The 18,421-nt window shown below is 42.6% G+C and overlaps 3 protein-coding genes across 4 annotated transcripts in view; 1 reads left to right on the top strand and 2 right to left on the bottom strand.

Moving 5' to 3' along the window:
* LOC133482557 (inositol-trisphosphate 3-kinase A-like) overlaps window positions 1-243 on the bottom strand; it is a 32,599-nt gene extending 32,356 nt beyond the window's left edge. The window contains exon 1 of the mRNA XM_061782820.1: window positions 106-243. The gene's annotated coding sequence lies outside the window, so the exon portion shown is untranslated. The remainder of the gene's footprint in view (window positions 1-105) is intronic.
* gfm1 (G elongation factor, mitochondrial 1) lies at window positions 222-18,015 on the top strand. The gene is made up of 18 exons (XM_061782819.1): window positions 222-360; window positions 456-608; window positions 678-810; window positions 2,421-2,625; window positions 2,700-2,816; window positions 2,903-3,053; window positions 5,411-5,565; window positions 5,650-5,734; window positions 5,813-5,950; window positions 7,315-7,416; window positions 8,065-8,121; window positions 8,195-8,332; window positions 8,746-8,828; window positions 14,949-15,111; window positions 15,212-15,356; window positions 15,428-15,588; window positions 15,677-15,730; window positions 16,862-18,015. The coding sequence occupies exons 1-18, from the start codon at window positions 286-288 to the stop codon at window positions 16,988-16,990; spliced, it is 2,244 nt and encodes a 747-aa protein (XP_061638803.1). The 5' UTR covers window positions 222-285; the 3' UTR covers window positions 16,991-18,015.
* lxn (latexin) lies at window positions 8,875-18,321 on the bottom strand. 2 transcript variants are annotated; one of them, XM_061782828.1, is made up of 7 exons: window positions 18,092-18,321; window positions 13,762-13,941; window positions 13,574-13,636; window positions 10,718-10,898; window positions 9,497-9,633; window positions 9,363-9,425; window positions 8,875-9,077 (listed from the first exon to the last, which is right to left on the bottom strand). In XM_061782828.1, exons 1-7 carry the CDS (start codon window positions 18,245-18,247, stop codon window positions 8,964-8,966), a joined length of 894 nt encoding a protein of 297 aa, XP_061638812.1. In that variant the 5' UTR covers window positions 18,248-18,321; the 3' UTR covers window positions 8,875-8,963. The 2 variants fall into 2 exon arrangements, with proteins under 2 accessions (XP_061638812.1, XP_061638814.1); XM_061782830.1 differs by having other exon boundaries at window positions 18,113-18,319.
* Between the last annotated feature and the right edge of the window lie 100 nt (window positions 18,322-18,421).

Here is an 18,421-nt window from a genome sequence, read left to right as displayed (position 1 = left end):
TATATATATATATATATATACACACATACAAATGATCTAATGAGACAAAACAGGTAACATGTAAGTTCTCATACTAATATACAAGCGGTTAATCATGTTTGTCACCTTTAACAGGACCCGTCGAAGTTTCTTGCGACTTTTTTTTACTTTTGGTGCATCCCTGTTTCCGTAGAACCCGGAAATTGTCCTTCGCAACCTGCAGGGCTCCGGCGTGACATTCACCGGGTCGCTTGGCTGGAGGAGTGAAGCAAAGGCAAAAGAAAGACCGTCCAAGCTCTCGCCAACATGGCACTTCTTCAAACGGCCCTGTGTTTGAGCAAAAGGCACGCTCTCTCTCCGGGAGGCGTCACTCTCAAGAAGGTAACATATTACGAAACGCGACGGCTTCGCGTCACTCGGTAAGCGGATGGAGTCCATCCTGGAAGGGTTCCATGCCCTCTGTGTCATTGCTCCAGGTACTCATCGACAGTTGCCGGTCGTGCTCGTCAGGTGTCGTCCCCAACGAGAGGATCCGCAACATCGGCATCTCCGCGCACATCGACTCGGGGAAGACCACCCTGACCGAACGCGTGCTCTTCTACACGGGGAGAATAGCGGAAATCCACGAAGTTTGTTCATTCATTCTGTTGGAGTGGAGCTCAAGTTACTGTATTTACTGTGTCTTTGCGATGTGTCAGGTGAAAGGGAAGGATGGCGTCGGGGCCACCATGGACTCCATGGAGCTGGAGAGGCAGAGGGGCATCACCATCCAGTCAGCTGCCACCTACACCATGTGGAAGAACCACAATATCAACATCATTGACACGCCAGGTACTAAAAGCTTTTCAAGTGTTGTAAATGCTAACCAATTTCAGCAATAAAAAAGCAATACACTTAATATATTCAGCAATGTAATATTACAATATTAGATGTCATATTGTTCGTATTTAACGATATTTGGAACAAACAAACAAAAGATAAAGCTCACATTCGCTAATAACTTGCCTCTCACTCTTCAATACTAGACGCCTTTGTTTCTTTTGGGAATATTTTACCTCTTAAGTAGGCCTACTATAATATGCAATTTACAAATTGATATGAGCCTTATAAACTTGAAGACTCTAAATTGTCCGTAGGTGTGAATGTGAGTGCGAATGGTTGTTTGTTTCTATGTGCCCTGCGATTGGCTGGCGACCAGTTCAAGGTGTAGCCCGCCTCTCGCCCGAAGATAAATGGGATAGGCTCCAGTATGCTCGTGACCCTAGTGAGGATAAGCGGTACGGAAAATGAATGAATATGAGCCTTATAATATGCAAATCGTATGGTGACAATTTTCCAATCAACAATGATTAAAACTTACTTCGATGCGTTTCATTAAATTTCTTCTGTGAGCCGAAATTAAAAGTTGTCAATCAAAAACATCCCCTCTGGTGGGACCACTGGACAGATTTGAGGAACATTTGTCTGTAACTTTGTTTTTAAGGCAAATTTTGGTTTCCGCGGTTGTGCAGAAGCTTTGCTGCATAGCTTTGCTTTGCATCAGCTTGGCCAACATTGCATACAGCAATAAAAAGCCACAAAAACAAGGTTTCTTAGCCAATATTATATGGAAGTGAATGGGACTTCTACCAACCAATGTTAGTGCGCATGCACCAAAATTATGCCACGATGACATTTTGCAAACGCTCTACGGTAATAACTATTACAGAATAAAGAGAAAATCTAATTCACTAAATGCACACAGAGTAAATTACCTATACTGAATCCTTGAAAAATGTTCAGATTTGAATGTAAAAACACAGTATAAAATATAATTTGTATTAAAAGGTATTTACAAGGTACACAACTTGTTTGCATTACGAAACGAGAAAATAATACCATCAATAACAACAAATGCATGGTCATATAGGATCGCACTGTTTTCCAATGGGCATCCTCCAGTTGCTTAAGATATCATATGTATATTTACACTATGTATCATAAAAGTAAGAATCGGGTTGCAATAATATGGTCAGTTAATATGAAAGTGTCATTAAATCAATGAACAAATATCATAATGTCCTCAAAATTGAATACTGTATTATATTTATAAAGGAATGGACTTCGACAACCACCATGTACAGTATCCCATCTAGCATCCTTCAATTGTTAATGATGCAGTACAATTCAGTTTATTTACCACAGAAGTTGTTAAAAAAAGCAATCAATTCCCATTAATAATGTCAGATGAAATTACAAAATTTTTTGAATGCCACAGAATTAGAGAAAAATGTCATAACTTCAGTCAAAATTGAGGGAAGATTTTAAGTTTGGTCCATGTTAAGACCTCAAGTACTGCGGCAATACAAAAAACCCGTGTCAGATTACTAACCAGATATGCCCTCATACAACACAAAATCAATGTTAACGTCTCTTTGACAAGTCTATTGTTCGTTGTCCAGGTCACGTGGACTTCACCATCGAAGTGGAGCGAGCCCTGCGGGTGCTCGACGGCGCCGTGTTGGTCCTGTGCGCTGTGGGTGGAGTCCAGTGTCAGACGATAACGGTGAACCGGCAGATGAAGCGGTATAGCGTGCCATTCCTCACCTTCATCAACAAGCTGGACCGCATGGGCGCCAACCCTGGCAGAGCCCTGCAGCAGCTGAGGTGACTTGTGTCACTCACAACACATCCTCCAATGTAATTTATATTTTTATTAAAACATTTTTTTTTGTCTTTAGGACCAAACTGAACCACAACGCCGCCTTTGTGAACATCCCCATGGGCCTGGAGGGCAACATGAAAGGCATCATCGACCTTGTAGAGGAGAGAAGCATGTATTTCGAAGGACCTTTTGGGTATCAGACACTTCTTTTTGCTCCTTTTTCTTACCCTTCTTGCCAGCGCTGTCACACAAAATCAAAGTGTTCTCGATCTTTTGTAGGCAAGTCATCCGTTATGATGGCATCCCAGCAGATTACCGCGCGGAGGCTGCGGACCGCCGACAGGAGCTGGTGGAATGCGTCGCCAACGCTGACGAAGTCTTAGGGGAGATGTTCCTGGAGGAAAAGGTTCCGACCAATGACGACCTGAAGGTTGGTTACGTCTGACGTGTGTAACGTGTCAGCATGGTTCCATCAAAGAATAACTTCATTGCTAAACAATGGGTATGCTAATATTAGCATTGAGTTACATCTAGAGCAGGGGTCGGGAACCTTTTTGGCTAAGAGAGCCATGAAAGACGCATATTTTAAAATGCATTCCCGTGAGAGCCATATAATATTTTTTGACACTGAATACAACTAAAAGCCTACATTTTAAACAACACCAGCAATTTTAGAATATAAGACGTCTCTGAATGTATTCTTTTGAATTACGTTGTTATACTGAAGCTAACCAATAATAAATAAAACATTTGTTACCATTAACTTCTGGTGCTTCATGGTTTTACTGATGGTTTTGTAATCTGGTTTATAAATGATGAGATGAAACTTCATGCAGGCGTTGAGGCTTCCATCCGTTAAATGTGATCATAAATTGAGCTTGTTGTTTCCTCTGTATTTCCCCACCATACACGGAACACCATCAACTACACACCAAAGTAATTTTATCCATCAGATTTTTTTTGTTGTGGTTAGAAAACTCAATGGAAGACTTGAAATCCTTCCTTCTTGTTGACCCTTTCATTGGCAAAACCGCAAGACTTTCCTCGCACAGCATACCTTGCACTAACGCTGAACTGAGATAAATGGCATACGTCTGTCGACTCATCCAAAGCGAGGGAAAAGTATGGTGCTGCATATACTGTATGTCCTTCAATTGTGTTTCCTCCACTTAATTTGCCATCATGATGCTACGATCATGAACAGTTCTTGCTGACTGAGGCATGTCTTTTAGTCATTTGATTATTTTGATCCGAAACGTAAAACTGTTCATTGGCCACATCAAGCATGAATGCTTTGGCATACTCACCATCTGTGACTGGCTTTCCATTCCTCACTATCGCTAAAAAACAGCAAAGTTATCCAAATTCCTGTCACCTTGTTTGGTCATTACACAGAGTTGCTGCTGACCATCTTGCACTCTGCAGAGTAACACTTGGCATGCCTTCTTCCTGCTGTCCCCCGCTGGACAGTTTGATGCAAATATAGTATGGCATGTGTCGACGTGCCGCTTTATATTTGACTGTTTTATCGATTAAATGTTATCATTGCATATTTGATACACTGTAGAACCTGCTGTCTCCACAAAGGCAAATTCTTCTGTCCATTCTTACTGAAATATACAGTACTCATCTTTCTTTCTTTTTGGTATCTTCTTCATCAAAAGCCCCTTGACTATTTGATTAACTTCCATTCTTGACATCACAACGACCTGAGTAGGCTACCGCATTATCCAATAAATATAGTCTGAGCCTACTTTATCTGGAAGGACAGCTGGCATTGGCTCCAGCCACCCACAGTGCAGTAGAAAATGGGTGGATGGAGTGAAATGCATGGGAATGTTTTATATTTTAAACGTTGTTTTTAACACTGTGATTTCTGTTACATTTTAATTTAAAATGTCAGTAGTATTCATTATTCATCATGTTAAGAATTGTCAGTTAAGATTTAACTGCAAGCCAGATGCAGTCCTAAAAAGAAGCCATAGGTTCCCGGGCCCTGATCTAGAGTCTTGACAGATACTCTACCTGGTAAAATATATGATTTATACACTACCATTACACTTTTTGCTAAGCATGCAAGCACCCTAAAAAGTATTTTGGAGATTATTTAACATCATTGATTATCAATTCATAAATTCCGAATTAAGAATACTTATTAGAATAATGGCATTAAATAAAAGCAGATTTCATAAAAATGTGTTTCATTTGATGTAATCATTAATACAGTACACTAATATAGGATATGCTCATTAGCTCGCAGCTTAGCTCGTTAGCTTGTGGGCGAGCGAACACAATAAACAGTGACCCCTGCTCTATATTATTAAGTGTCTCTGTCGTGTGAATCTACACGGTGCACATGGAGCAAGGGTGTGGCGTATTGGACGGAACCAACACTGGCAAGAGTGCACAGGTCCGCCGGCGTTCCATGAGCCCATTAGCGGCTAATGACACAGCCGTCCAACTCTTGTCAGCTCACTCTGTGATCCGTGCTCCGGTTCACCACAACAATGACAATTTGTAGAGTCCTGAAAAACTATCTTGTCCTTTTTATTTATCGAACGATAAGTCGATATAGTATTTATTTGTGACAGGCATACTATCGTCGTTTTTGTGGAATTTACTGATTATCGCATAATCACTGTATCGTGATCTTATTATGGTTGCTGGGTAAATTTGATAGCATATCAGTTCCCACTCCTACTCAACACTATATATTCAGCTAATGTTAACTCATCTTACCAAACAAAAATATTTATTAATTAATAATCTGATCTTACTGTGTGCCAGGCTGCCCTGCGCAGAGCCACAGTGCAGCGTCTCTTCACGCCAGTGTTAGTGGGTACGGCGCTGAAGAACAAAGGTGTTCAGCCCCTGCTGGATGCTGTGCTCGATTTCCTGCCTAACCCCACTGAGGTCAAAAACTATGCCATCCTCAACAATGAGTAAGCGTGGATTCGTACTGAGAGAGGCAGCTATTGATGATGATGATTTTCCGATTATATCGTGTTTTTTTTTTAACAATGTAGAGATTCCAGTGAGACATCAAAGATCCAAATGGACCCAACAAGAGACGCTGCAAAGCCCTTTGTCAGTCTGGCCTTCAAACTGGAGGTGAGAGCTTAGCTTCAGCTTCCATACGTTCATCGCATACTGTCTGTCTGACAGTGTTGTCTGTTTGTCTGCGAGCAGGCAGGTCGTTTTGGTCAGCTGACGTACATGCGGGTGTACCAGGGTTGCCTGAAGAAGAGCGAGTACATCTACAACACGCGCACCAGCAAGAAGGTGCGCGTGCAGAGGCTGGTGCGCCTGCACGCCGACCAGATGGAGGTGAGAGCGGTTCATTATTAGGCAGCGTTTATATCGTACAGTGGTACCTCGATTTAGGAGTTTTTCGAACTACGAGCCACCCTGAAGCAAAAATTTTAGTTACGAGCGCTAGTTGATGGCAACGAACTTTCTTCAAAAAAGAAGCCATAACTTACAAAGGTCCGCCAAGTTAATGCTAACACATGATGCAAAACACCATCAACGAAATTAGCATTGAGATCACTGTAGTTATACAGCTTTAAATGATGTATATTTGAATACAAACAGTGCAGCTACATTTGTAAACAGATAATATAACAGTACTGACAGCCAGAAATCTTTATCCTCTGTGAAAGATGACAAATAATAAAGGTCAGAGGACAAAGATTTAAACATTTTACGTGCATGTATTACATAACATATAAACAATGCAAATATGAATTTTAACTGACCCCATAACATCTTTGTCATCTGACCTTTGACTAAGCTCATTGAGTTTGAGACCTCTTTGTGTTATGTCAGTATTATACTGACAGCTGGTGGCCAGGGCATGCTCACCAGAAGGAGCAGCACAATATTAATGGGCATTGAACCCTGAAATCATGATGCATAAATTGGTACCAAAAGTGAACTGTGTAAACTGGTGAAAATGTGGCTTAACCCATAGTTACTGATGAGATAGCGGTTTACTCATCTGATTTTGTTGGTAGCATGGCTTCAACTTCTACACAGTGAAGGGTGTGTAACTGCGGGATGATATCACTGTATTTATTTTTTAAATTTAGTAACCTTTTCCACTTTTGGAGGCAGCACAGTGGATGAGTCGTTTGGCCGTCTGCCTCACAGTTCTGAGGTTCTGGATTGGGATTGCAGCTGAGGCGTTCCCGTGTGGAGTTTGCAAGTTTTCCCTGTGCTTGTGTCGATTTTCTCCGGGTACTCCAGCTTTCTCCCATATTCCAAAAACATGTATGTTAGGCTAACTGAAAACTCAAACTTGTCCCTAGTATGTATATAGTATTCCATTGAATGTGAGTGTGACCAGTCGAGGGTGTACTTCGCCTCTCACCCGAAGTCAGCGGTAATATGCTCCAGCTGACCCGTGACCCTAATGAGGATAAGCGCTATAGAAATTGAATGGATGGACGTTTAGAAAACACGATTCCTCTGCCCTATATTTAACGGTGTCCATTTTGTGAGTTTGAGTTACCAAATGTGGCTGCTTGCCTTATGTAGGGCTCTATCAAGTGTCCAAATAAATCACATCTCTTGTGACGGCACACCAACATAATTTGTCTTAATAGTTCATTGTTTTATATGGTCACGTCTCACGATAGCATTGCTAACAGAACAAATCTAATGTTTTCTTCATGTGCTCTATTCTCCAGGATGTGGATGAGGTGTATGCAGGGGACATCTGCGCTCTGTTTGGCATCGACTGTGCGAGCGGAGACACGTTCACGTCCAGAACCAGCGATAACCTCTCGATGGCAAGTACCTCAACATATTGTCAATACACTGAACCGTCATTTATCGCGGGTATACGTTCCAGACCCACCCGGAATAGGTGAAAATCTGTGATATTTATAGAGACCCCAGAAAAAAAATTCCGCAGTTTTACCCCTCCCACGTGCTTATAAAACACTTCAACATAATAAAACAAAGTTAAACTCATCATAAATGTATATATACCGAAAAAACAGATTACAAGGATAAAATGTATAGAAAACACTGTACATATTGTAGTGTCTGTATAGATGCATGTGCCTTTAATAGGCGAGGCCTGGTGGCATGGCGTGTGATGTTCGCGAGTCTGCTTGTGAGTGTCTGGCCGTGAGCTGTGGCCAACAGCCGCTCCTGCATGAGTTTGCACATTGTGTTCATGCATCTTACTCCGGTGCATTGGTGACATTCACTCTCCTCTCCCACATGTGAGGGCACCACAGTGAGCATCGTGTAGAAAGACATGAAAATTCTCACTTTTAAAAATGCCATATAGCGGGAGCGTGACCGATGAACAGCGATATAACGGGGAACACCATATTCTTCAATTTCGAATAACTGTGAATGAAATTATTTAAAAAATATATAATAATAATAATAGAAATGATTCCTTGTTGTCCTGTTCTCCCCTACAGGAATCTATTCACATCCCAGATGCTGTCATTTCCATGTCCATGAAGCCAGCCAACAAGGTAAATTAAATACATTCAAGTGACTACCTGGTAAGGAAGTATCTCCAAACTCAATCTGTTTCTTTTGTTCCAGAATGACCTGGATAAATTTTCCAAAGGCATCAACCGCTTCACCCGCGAAGATCCCACGTTCCGAGTTCACTTCGACACCGAGAGCAAAGAGACGATCATCTCGGGCATGGGCGAGCTCCATCTAGAGATCTACTCCCAGGTACGGTTCAGTAAAAAAAAATGCGAGTAATCAACGTCACCCACCCCCCAAAAAGGTTTATAATTGCATATAGATTCCACAACATGCCGCCAAAGCACTACCATTCCATTAGACGGCTTTGGACACAGTCTTAAAGCATTTTAGGGCGTTTCAGAAAGAGCACAAAAACAGAGTTTTTCAGTGAATACAGTAATAGAGGATAGGTTCCAAAAAAATAATTTGCAAGTAGCGTGCATCGTTAGAAAACTCACCAATTTTTGAAAGTGCATTTATTTATTATTATTATTTAAATATGTATTTTAGGAAGAACGCCCTCAAAGTTTGACAATCATTTGGCAGATTCACAATAATTTATTTTCCCCTTGTGTGGATGGAGGAAGGCATTTTAAGTCCATCTTGGTTTGTCCTTGCAGAGGATGGAGCGAGAGTATAACTGCCCCTGTGTGATGGGAAAACCCAAAGTGGCTTTCAGAGAAACCATCACTGGCGCTGTCCCGTAAGTTCTGACTCCTAACACACACACACAGATTGAGGCAACAAAGTCTACATAAATGTCTTTTTTAATATACTGTACATGTAAATGCGGCACTCCAATACTTGATATCACGGAAGTGGAGGATAAACGTGCCATTTACAACAGTGTAGTTTTTAGGTTCGTGACAGTGTAGTCTCTCTTCTCCATCTTCAGCACTTTAACTCCCTCTGGGGGAGACCAGGTGACCAGCATCTTCCAGGCGAAGATGTCCTGTAAAAACAACAAAGACAGCCACTTTCAGTACCAATTCAATTACACTAAAATACTGTACAAATATATTGTACAATCACCAGCCACAAAATTAAGTACACATGCACAATAATATATATATAATGTATCTTGGCTTTCCATATAATAATGCTCACTTCACATAAATTATAAGATACTGCTAATGTTGATTAATATTATTAAAAATAAGCCTTCCCCCATCTCCAGTTGAGGAAATAAGCACCCTCCGACGCCATTTGTAGAAATACTGTGTTTTAAGGCAAGTACCTGGGACACCATTTCATGGAGCAGTACGTCATATTCAAACTTCAGCAGGTTGTCCTCACTTGCCTGCAGTACACAATAGAACAGTCGTGGTTATTCAGTCAAACAAGCAGATTTCAGCCAAGAGAATAGCCTACCAGCTGCGAGACGTTGGCTACTTGAGCCATGTTGAACAAAGTATCTTGGGTGGATTCGCTAAGCATGACGAAGCTGGACGCTACAGCGCCGAGGTGCCAGAAAGGCACGTGCTCCGGCTCCACGTGACCGTAGCTGTCTGAGGATAGGGGGATAATCTGGTGGTTAATATATCACATATGATAACGCACTTTGCATTTTTACTAGTACTAGTACCACCGGTGGTACATTGGCACCCTTTTAGTGGTGTGCTAAAGAAACTGCCTAAGTACAGTTCAGTTGTATTTAAGTTTTTAATACAATACGTTTGCATTGAAAACTGTTTTTAAACTTTAGATAAATGTTTTTTTATTTTACTTTTGTGCCATACCTTTTAGTTGAATCGTTTCTTTATTTTTTCATTTAACTGTTTCTGTTAATGGTCAAACTGTGCATAATGTTACAGTGGTTTACAATAATATTAAAGATAACTTTTTAGGAATACATTTCCGTCCCGTTACTGAGGCCTACTAAGCAATTTTATTTAAATGTTGGTCATAATGGTGATCGTTGCAGAGGTCATTTCTTACAGAAAAGCATTAATGCTAAAAGCCCTATAACTATGGTATAGTAAATGAATAAAAAGAGAGTACCTTTTGAAGAATTTGACTGTAGCAAGTGTTTAAAATGACATCTCAAATCACGTAACATTTTTTAACTCTACTTTATGTATCATAACAGGACAGACGACAGACATTTAAACAGTTTTTATAATAATCGTTCCATTCGCTAAAAACAAATTTATGTTTTTCTATTCAACCATAATACGGTACATATTTATAGTACAGTAATATACAGTGAACCCCAGCAATGCACAGGATAGGGACGGAGCCCTGCGTCGAAGAACAAAAATATGGAAATAATTGAAACCCCCTCAAAAGGGGTTTGTAATTGCGGACAAGATAGCAGCAAAGCACTTAAAATGGGGAGGATCATAAAGTATCCACACTTCTGCCATGTACACAATCATAAACCATGTAACACAAATGACTGTATTCACTAGTAACATTAATAAACACAAACAAACCAACATGAGGCTCATCAATTCTATTATTAGCTAGCGTACCAGCGTAAATAACACACTAGCACAAACTGCCGTTGTCATCACACATGGGCAAGAAAATATCTTTTCTTTTTCCTGCTTTGGTCATAAGATCCCGAATCGCAAATTAGGAGTCACATACCAGGTATGTTTTGTGCAAATAGCAGGCTGTGGTTCCTCTTGTACTGCTGGTACAAGGTCTCTTCTTGAACGCTGACGTTAATTTTCAAGAGGTCCTCGCATGATGAAACTTGGACCTGTGGTGGAGCGTGGCTCTCCCCTTGAGGGAATAAGACCTGCGCCAAGCATTTCTCAATGGTCTGCTGCAGGATGGAGAGGTGTGGGTGTAAAGGAAAGAGGGCACAAGAGGGTGAAAAAGGGGGAAGGCCAGTCAAACCTGCTTGCGCATGTTTTGTCAGGACCAAACTGAGCCCAAGATTTGTTTAACATTGACTGTTCTTGTCAAATTTGACACCGGATGATTAAAGTCAGGTAAATACACCCCATCAGAGGCTTTAATATGTACACCTGCACAGTCCAGTAAATACAAAAATGTTACCAGCCATACAGCAACACTTTCAAAGGAGTATTAGGGCCTCACTGAAAATAAAAACAAGCAGGAAGAAAGTTGTAAAAAAAATTAGGTTTTTATAGTGAACAATTCTATTTTGTGACAGGAAAAATGTGTAATATTACAAGAAAAAACTCAGTTTTACAGAAAAAAAATAATTTGAGGAGAATTAAGTCCAAATATTAAGAAGAGTGAGTTTAAAGTTGTAATATTATGAGAAAAATGTTGTTTGAGATAGTTTCTGGCAGAATCCCCTGTCAGAAGGAGTTTCAACTCCCAGCTCCGGCAGAACTTCACCCACGTCCGGGGGGAAGCGGGGGACATTGAATCCGAGTGGACCATGTTCCGCGCCTCCATTGCTGAGGCGACCAACCGGAGCTGTGGCCGTAAGGTGGTCGGTACCTGTCGTGGCGGCAATCCCCGATCTCCTTGGTGGGCACCAACGGTGAGGGATGCCGTCAAGCTGAAGGAGTCCTATTGGGCCTTTTTGGCCTGTGGGCAGCTGATGGGTACCGGCTGGCCAAGCCGAATGCATCATTGGTGGTCGCTGAGGCAAAACCTTGGGCGTGGGAGGAGTTCGGTGAGGCCATGGAGAACGACTGCTGGACGGCTTCAATAAAATTCCGGTCCACCATCTGGCGTCTCAGGAGGGCGAAGCAGAGGACCATCAACACTGTGTGTAGTGAGGATGTGGCACTGCTGACCTCGACTCGGGACGTTGTGAGTCCCATGAGGAAGAAGAGTCTGGAGTATCTGAGGCGGGCTCTCCAATCTCTGGAGTCACCGAGGTGGTTAAAAAGCTCCTCGGGGGCAAGGCCTCGGGGGTGGATGAGATTCGCCCGGAGTTCCTAAAGGCTTTGGATGTTGTGGGGCTGTCCTGGTTGACACGCCTCTGCAACATTGCGTGGACATCGGGGACAGTGCCTCTGGATTGGCAGACTGGGGTGGTGGTCCCCCTTTTTAAGAAGGGGGACCGGCGGGTGTGTTCCAACTATAGGGGGATCACACTCCTCAGCCTCCCTGGTAAGGTCTATTCAGGGGTTCTGGAGTGGAGGGTCCGTCGGGTTCGCCCAACCAGTCTTGTGGATTTGGAGAAGGCGTTCGAATGTGTCCCTCGGGGAGTCCTGAGGGGGGTGCTTCGGGAGTATGGGGTACCGAACCCCCTGATACGCGAAGTTTGGTCCCTGTACAACCGGTGTCAGAGTTTGGTCCGCATTACTGGCAGTAAGTATGACTCGTTTCCGGTGAGAGTTGGACTCCACCAAGGCTGCCCTTTGTCAGCAATTCTGTTCATAACTTTTATGGACAGAATTTCTAGGCAGAGCTGAGGTGTAGAGGGGGTCCAGTTTGGTGGCCTCAGTATTGCATCTCTTCTTATTGAGGTTCTGTTGGATTCATCAAGCTGTGATCTCCTACTCTCACTGGAGCGGTTCGCAGCAGAGTGTCAAATGGCTGGAATGAAAATCAGCACCACCAAATCTGAGACCATGGTCCTCAGTAGGAAAAGGGTGGACTGCCCTCTCCAGGTCGGGGATGAGATCCTGCCCCAAGTGGAGGAGTTCAAGTATCTTGGGGTCTTGTTCACAAGTGAGGGAAGAATGGAACGGGAGATTGACAGGTGGATCGGTGCAGCGTCTACAGTGATGCAGAGTTTGTATCGGTCCGTTGTGGTGAAGAAGGAGCTAAGCCAAAAGGCGAAGCTCTCAATTTACCGGTCGATCTATGTTCCTACCCTCACCTATCGTCACCTACCGTGACGATAGGTGAGGGTAGGCTCAGAGTCGAGCTGCTGCTCCTCTGCATTGAGAGGAGCCAGATGAGGTGCCTCGGGCATCTGAATAGGATGCCTCCCGGACACCTCCCTGTTGAGGTGTTCTGGGCACGTCCCACCGGGAGGAGACCCTGGGCACGACCCAGGACACGCTGGAGAGACTACATCCTTCGGCTGGCCTGGGAACGCCTCGGGATCCCCCCGGAAGAGCTGGATGAAGTGGCTGGGGAGAGGGAAGTCTGGGCTTCCCTGCTAAAGCTACTGCCCCCGCGACCCGACCTCAGATAAGCGGTAGAAAATGGATGGATGGAAGAGAAAGTAACAATATTACAAAAAAAAGTCATAGTTTTATGCCCCCCCAAAAGTTTGATAATTCTACAAGAATGAAGTCATAGTATCAGGGCGAAAAAGTTTATTTTATGATAATGAAGTAATATTATGAGCCTATTTGAAGCCCACAACACGTGGTGGAATTTGACAATCACAAACAAATTACAGTTGGCGACTCACACCCACACACCAGGCAACTGAGACGCGCACATTGCTCACAAGCCAACTGAACAGAAAAACTGTGACCCCTGGTGTTCTTCACAGGAAACAATATTCTGAGACTCCACATGCTATAGTGTAAAGTGTAAAATATGAACATGGCTTACTTTCTGAACCACCTCCTGTACAGAGAGCTCCAGCTGGTACTTTCTTCCAGAGTCAGGCACATCCTAAAGGGAAAAACACATTACATTGGTTTGGCTATTGTCTAATAAAAGTCACAGGCTTGTGTGTGTGTGTGTGTCTGCGTGCGTGCATCCGTGTGTCTGTGTGTGTGCGTGCGCGCGTAACTTGCCTCTGCATTGGCGCTAAAGACCTTGTGCAGTCCGAAGACTTTGTATGGTGAGCCATGTTCGGTATTCAGGTAATGTTGGACCACCTTGGCTGCCCTCTGAGCAGGGTAGTGTTTCGGGTTCAGCTCTCCGATCTCCATCACCACCTGTATTGCTTCCTCGACTGCAGCCACAGCAGTTGGCTGTAGAAAGAAAGCAGGGAAGCAATGAGTCAGAAGGATGGAATGAGGCTACTTGGACTTTGTGTACTGCAGGTGTAAATGGGGCAGGGCTAGTTTGCGTTTCGATAAGATGGGTCTGCTGGGGAAAAAAGCAACGAAACCAAAGAGGATATTAACTATAGTACAAGCAAAGTAGCCAAGGAGTGTCTTACACAACCATGACTAACTTTAGGAAATGTGATTTTAAATACGCTTCTTGCTTGAGTCTCTGTTCTTGTTCAGTCGTTTGTTCCTCATGGAAGTGGAAGACTTGCCTTCCACTTCCTGTTGGACAAGAGAGCCACCCTCTTTTAAAGAAACAGTGCTCTTGTTTTGTTCTCCCCAACACATAACCTCATGGATGGATTTTTGGGGAAACTTGGTGGTAGCAACATCCATCCAAGCATCCGTTTCCGACAGCGCTTATCCTAATTAGGGTGCGCTGGAGCCCATCCCTGCTGACTGTGGTCGACAGGCTGGGTAGTGGGTACACCATTCGCTCACATTCTATGTGACATTTTAGAGTCTTCAATGAACCTAACATGCTTGGTCTTGCATCCTTTACTGGTCCTGTTTGTGTGAGAATGAGAAATCCACCTTTATTTTATTTTTGTTTTGTTTTTTTAAATCTGATCACCCTTATTAAATTTTATTAGCCTTTTTTTAAACCCAATCCCTCGCTTATTTGGGTTTTTTGTTTGTTTGTTTTCATTATGGCAATTATACACAGTGTCAATTATTCACGGATTTTCACTATTCGCGGTTGGGCTCAGTCCCTATCCCCCCTCAATAGCGGGGGTACACTATAACTAAGTGTACATGTAATGTCATATCCACAAATAATATTTTAATCTTGCAGCTGAGATTCAAATCCAGATCCTCAGAACTATGAGGCAGACATGCTAACCACTATTTCGACATCCTGCCCCTGAAGGATGATTTAAAGTCAGTGCAATCCGGGACATTTTGACAACCCTTCTTCTCTGTAGGTTTGACTTCACTCACAAGAAGCAGACCGGAGGTTCTGGTCAGTATGGTAAAGTTATAGGCGTCCTTGAGCCTCTGGAGCCAGAACATTACACGAAGCTGGAGTTTGAAGACCAGACTGTGGGAACCAACGTCCCAAAGCAACTCGTGCCGGCCGTAGAAAAGGTTTGCACTAGTTTCAACATTTTCACTAGTTTTCTAGTATTTTTTGTTTTAGTGACCAGTTGTCACTCTCCTTTGTCTTTTCCACCCCATTACGCTGCAGGGCTTCAGGGAGGCCTGCGAAAAGGGGCCCCTGAGTGGCCACAAAATCTCTGGAGTGCGATTCCTCCTGGAGGATGGAGCCCATCACATTGTGGACTCCAATGAGCTCTCCTTCATCCGTGCAGGGGAGGGCGCTCTAAAGCAAGGTGAAGGTCGTTTTCATCCGAATCGAAGCTACAAGCTATCCCACTTGCTACATATATGTCGTTCTCCACAGTTATGGAGAAGGCCAACGTCAGTATCTTAGAGCCCATCATGTCGGTGGAAATCGTGGCGCCTCAGGAGTTTCAGGGCGTGGTTATTGCAGGGGTTAACCGTCGCCACGGCGTCATCACGGGCCAGGATGGATCTGAAGGGTACTTCACTCTGTACGCTGATGTGAGTCAAGTTCGTCAGCAAGGGAACCCTCCTTGGATTCAGCGCAGTCGTATTATTAGATTTGATTGATTGTGTTTCCTTCTGACAGATTCCACTAAATGACATGTTTGGCTACGCCACAGAACTACGCTCTTGCACTGAAGTAAGAAAAGTCCTCTCATCTAAACTATGTCTGGTACACTTGCACAACTACAACCACGATAATCAAATCTAAATAATATAAAGAGTGGTGCCTGGAGGTAAGAGTGACCTGACGCGTTTTTCGAGTCTTCGTTCGGACAGTCTGCTTTGAGATACGAGCGCTGTATGGTGGCAGTGAAGGCAACTCACTTTACAACGAGCAACCATTTGGTAGATGAACAATACTTGAACTAGAGACTTTAAGCTGTTTATTGCCACTGCAAGTTGAAGTTTACTGTCAAACTAAACATAAAAGAAGAGCATTACATTGTGTAGTTAAGACAACCACATAGCTTTGTCTTCCGAAAGTCCATTTAGCTTAATGGTAACAAACAATGCAAAACGCCATAGACGTTTAGCTTCGGTGTTGCGGTGTTATAATTCGTTATAAAACGAATATTTGAACACAAATGAAGGAGCAACACATATGGACAGAAATATATAACAATACTCACAGGCATATATTCTTTATCCTCTATGAGGTATGACTAATATTACTTTGGCTTGCTGAGGAGCTATGACCGTCTCTGTGTATCCATATTTCTGTATTATGCTGCCCCCAGTTGACCAAGGTTCACTTACTTGAAGGAGCCGCACGTCTATTGAATTGAAGCAAAAGTACAATATTATAGACTGCAATTTTCCTTTTTAATAAACACATCACAATATTTTTGGGTTGTTTTTTGGGGGAGGCTGGAATGGATTAATGGCATTCATCTTAATGAGGAAAGCTGATTTGAGATACGAGTATTTTGAGCTATGAGTGTGGTCATTCAGCAAATTAAACTCTTATTTCGAGGCATCACTTATACTGAACCACAAAAAGCATTACAATAAGAATGGTGTATGTTTAAAGACTTTTAAAAAACGTAATTTGATTTAAAAGTCAATTGACAATGTGTTTCCTTCAAATGTTCTGCCATTTTTTTCAGGCATGCCAACATTACAAAATGTAAAAGAAAGCATTCTCAATTGCTCATGACAACAATATAGGAGCTTGGTGAATCCAACAATTTGAGTGGCCATGACCTTACAGATGATGGTGTTTTGTCTTGACAGAATGTCTCCTCTGTTTTATCTGTGTTGTAATCAGGGAAAGGGCGAGTATACTATGGACTACAGCAGATATCAGCCGTGTCTGCCAAGCACTCAGGAGGAACTCATCCACAAGTACTTAGAGGCTACGGGCCAGCTGCCTACTAAGAAGAAATGGAAGAGCTGAGAAGTGTCTCCTTATTTTGGGACTTATTGACTTGACCGCCATATTTCTCATCACAATAGGGCTTTATCGTTCAAACACGTGGAGCCCAAACCTTTACGCTGTGGATCATGTAAGTGGAACCTCCTCCCATCGTGTCTGAGAAAACTTAATGTATCATTTATACCCTCAGATGTGCATCATGAGCAGCCAGCATTCCAAACAATGCTAGTTAAAACCTTTTTCAAGCAAGTAAGCTTATGAATATTCATTAAAGCCTCATTTACACAGAGATCCTGCAAATCAGAGCCGATACTCGTTGAATAGGCACAATATCCTTCAACACAATAGGGCAGGTAAAAAGCAATTTAAATTTACATTTCACACCTCTGTCACGGCATCGCGGAATATCCTTACACAGGTATTTATTCCACACTTAAAACACATTCATAAACGTATTAAAATGTATTTCAATGGCAATTTGTTTTAAACGTTGAACAGAAAAATCTGAAATATTGCGGGACTGCAATGGGTGAACCATGATATAGCGAGGGATTGCTAGAATAGTCAAACCATTTAAATTTGGAGATTAAATTAGTCTAAAAAAAATTTATATGTTACATACTATACAGTTGTGCTCATATGTTTACATACCTGGGAGGAATTTGAGAGAGATATAGCATTCTTTAATTAAAGAAAACGTGTGATTGGGCAAAATACATTTATTTGTAATGGTAGTCAAAATAAACTAGAAGGCATTTCAGAATAGAAGAGCATAGCAGGAAATAAAATCATGAGATGGTCCCCATTCAGTCATCAGTAATCCCAAAAATTACCAATATTTCACAAATTGTGCCAGGGTATATAAATGTATGAGCACAACTGTATATTATTTAAATAAGTGGCCCATGAGAGTTAAGTGGGGAAAAAAGCTCAATATTTTTACTGTTTTGATTTAAGTGTTTTTGTACTATGTACAGAATGGCTTTGATTTCACTATGACTGCAACAAATACAAATGACAAAAAAAACACAATGTGTCGATCTTTTATTTTATTATTTTTGTTAAATAACCACATTCATCATTAAGATAATTAAATTGCTGGCATAGCGAAGTCCTGCTCACCTTCTCGGAAGTCCCTCTCACCTTTTTGGAATTCTTTGGTTGCTCCACCGTCTCGGCATGAGCATGAGACGCAGCATCAGGGGGGGCGGTCACAGTGGGGCTCCCTGTTATGACCCCGCCGAGCCCAACCACCGCCAAGAGGACCCACAAAATCATGATGTGATACGGTGCGCCACAGATGCTGAAGAGGAACTAAGAATGTAGGCACATGGGAATGACTGACCTCTTGTCGAGAGCGCTGTTTTGTACCCGAAGATGGGGGAAGGGGAAGTGGCGCAGGAGAGGATGTCCAGATTCCTCTCTTGCGCAATCTGCTTATTGTTCTACTTT

This window comes from Phyllopteryx taeniolatus, chromosome 8 (assembly GCF_024500385.1).
Source record: "Phyllopteryx taeniolatus isolate TA_2022b chromosome 8, UOR_Ptae_1.2, whole genome shotgun sequence".
NCBI lineage: Eukaryota > Metazoa > Chordata > Actinopteri > Syngnathiformes > Syngnathidae > Phyllopteryx > Phyllopteryx taeniolatus.
The sequence above is the reverse complement of the archived record's forward strand: the minus strand, read 5'-3'. Positions and strand labels throughout refer to the sequence as shown.

What these genes read in the sequence shown, in the direction of transcription:
- gfm1 (XM_061782819.1), top strand. Translation starts at nt 286, where the DNA reads ATGGCACTTCTTCAAACGGCCCTGTGTTTGAGCAAAAGGCACGCTCTC. An exon ending in ACCATCACTGGCGCTGTCCC is followed by an intron (nt 8,829 to 14,948) that starts GTAAGTTCTGAC and finishes TCTTCTCTGTAG; the next exon opens with GTTTGACTTCACTCACAAGA. An exon ending in AACTACGCTCTTGCACTGAA is followed by an intron (nt 15,731 to 16,861) that starts GTAAGAAAAGTC and finishes TGTTGTAATCAG; the next exon opens with GGAAAGGGCGAGTATACTAT.
- lxn (XM_061782828.1), bottom strand. Translation starts at nt 18,247, where the DNA reads ATGATTTTGTGGGTCCTCTTGGCGGTGGTTGGGCTCGGCGGGGTCATA. An exon ending in TGAGAGGGACTTCCGAGAAG is followed by an intron (nt 13,942 to 18,091) that starts GTGAGCAGGACT and finishes TTCTTTCTACAG; the next exon opens with CCAACTGCTGTGGCTGCAGT. An exon ending in ATTTGCACAAAACATACCTG is followed by an intron (nt 9,634 to 10,717) that starts GTATGTGACTCC and finishes CCCTATCCTCAG; the next exon opens with ACAGCTACGGTCACGTGGAG.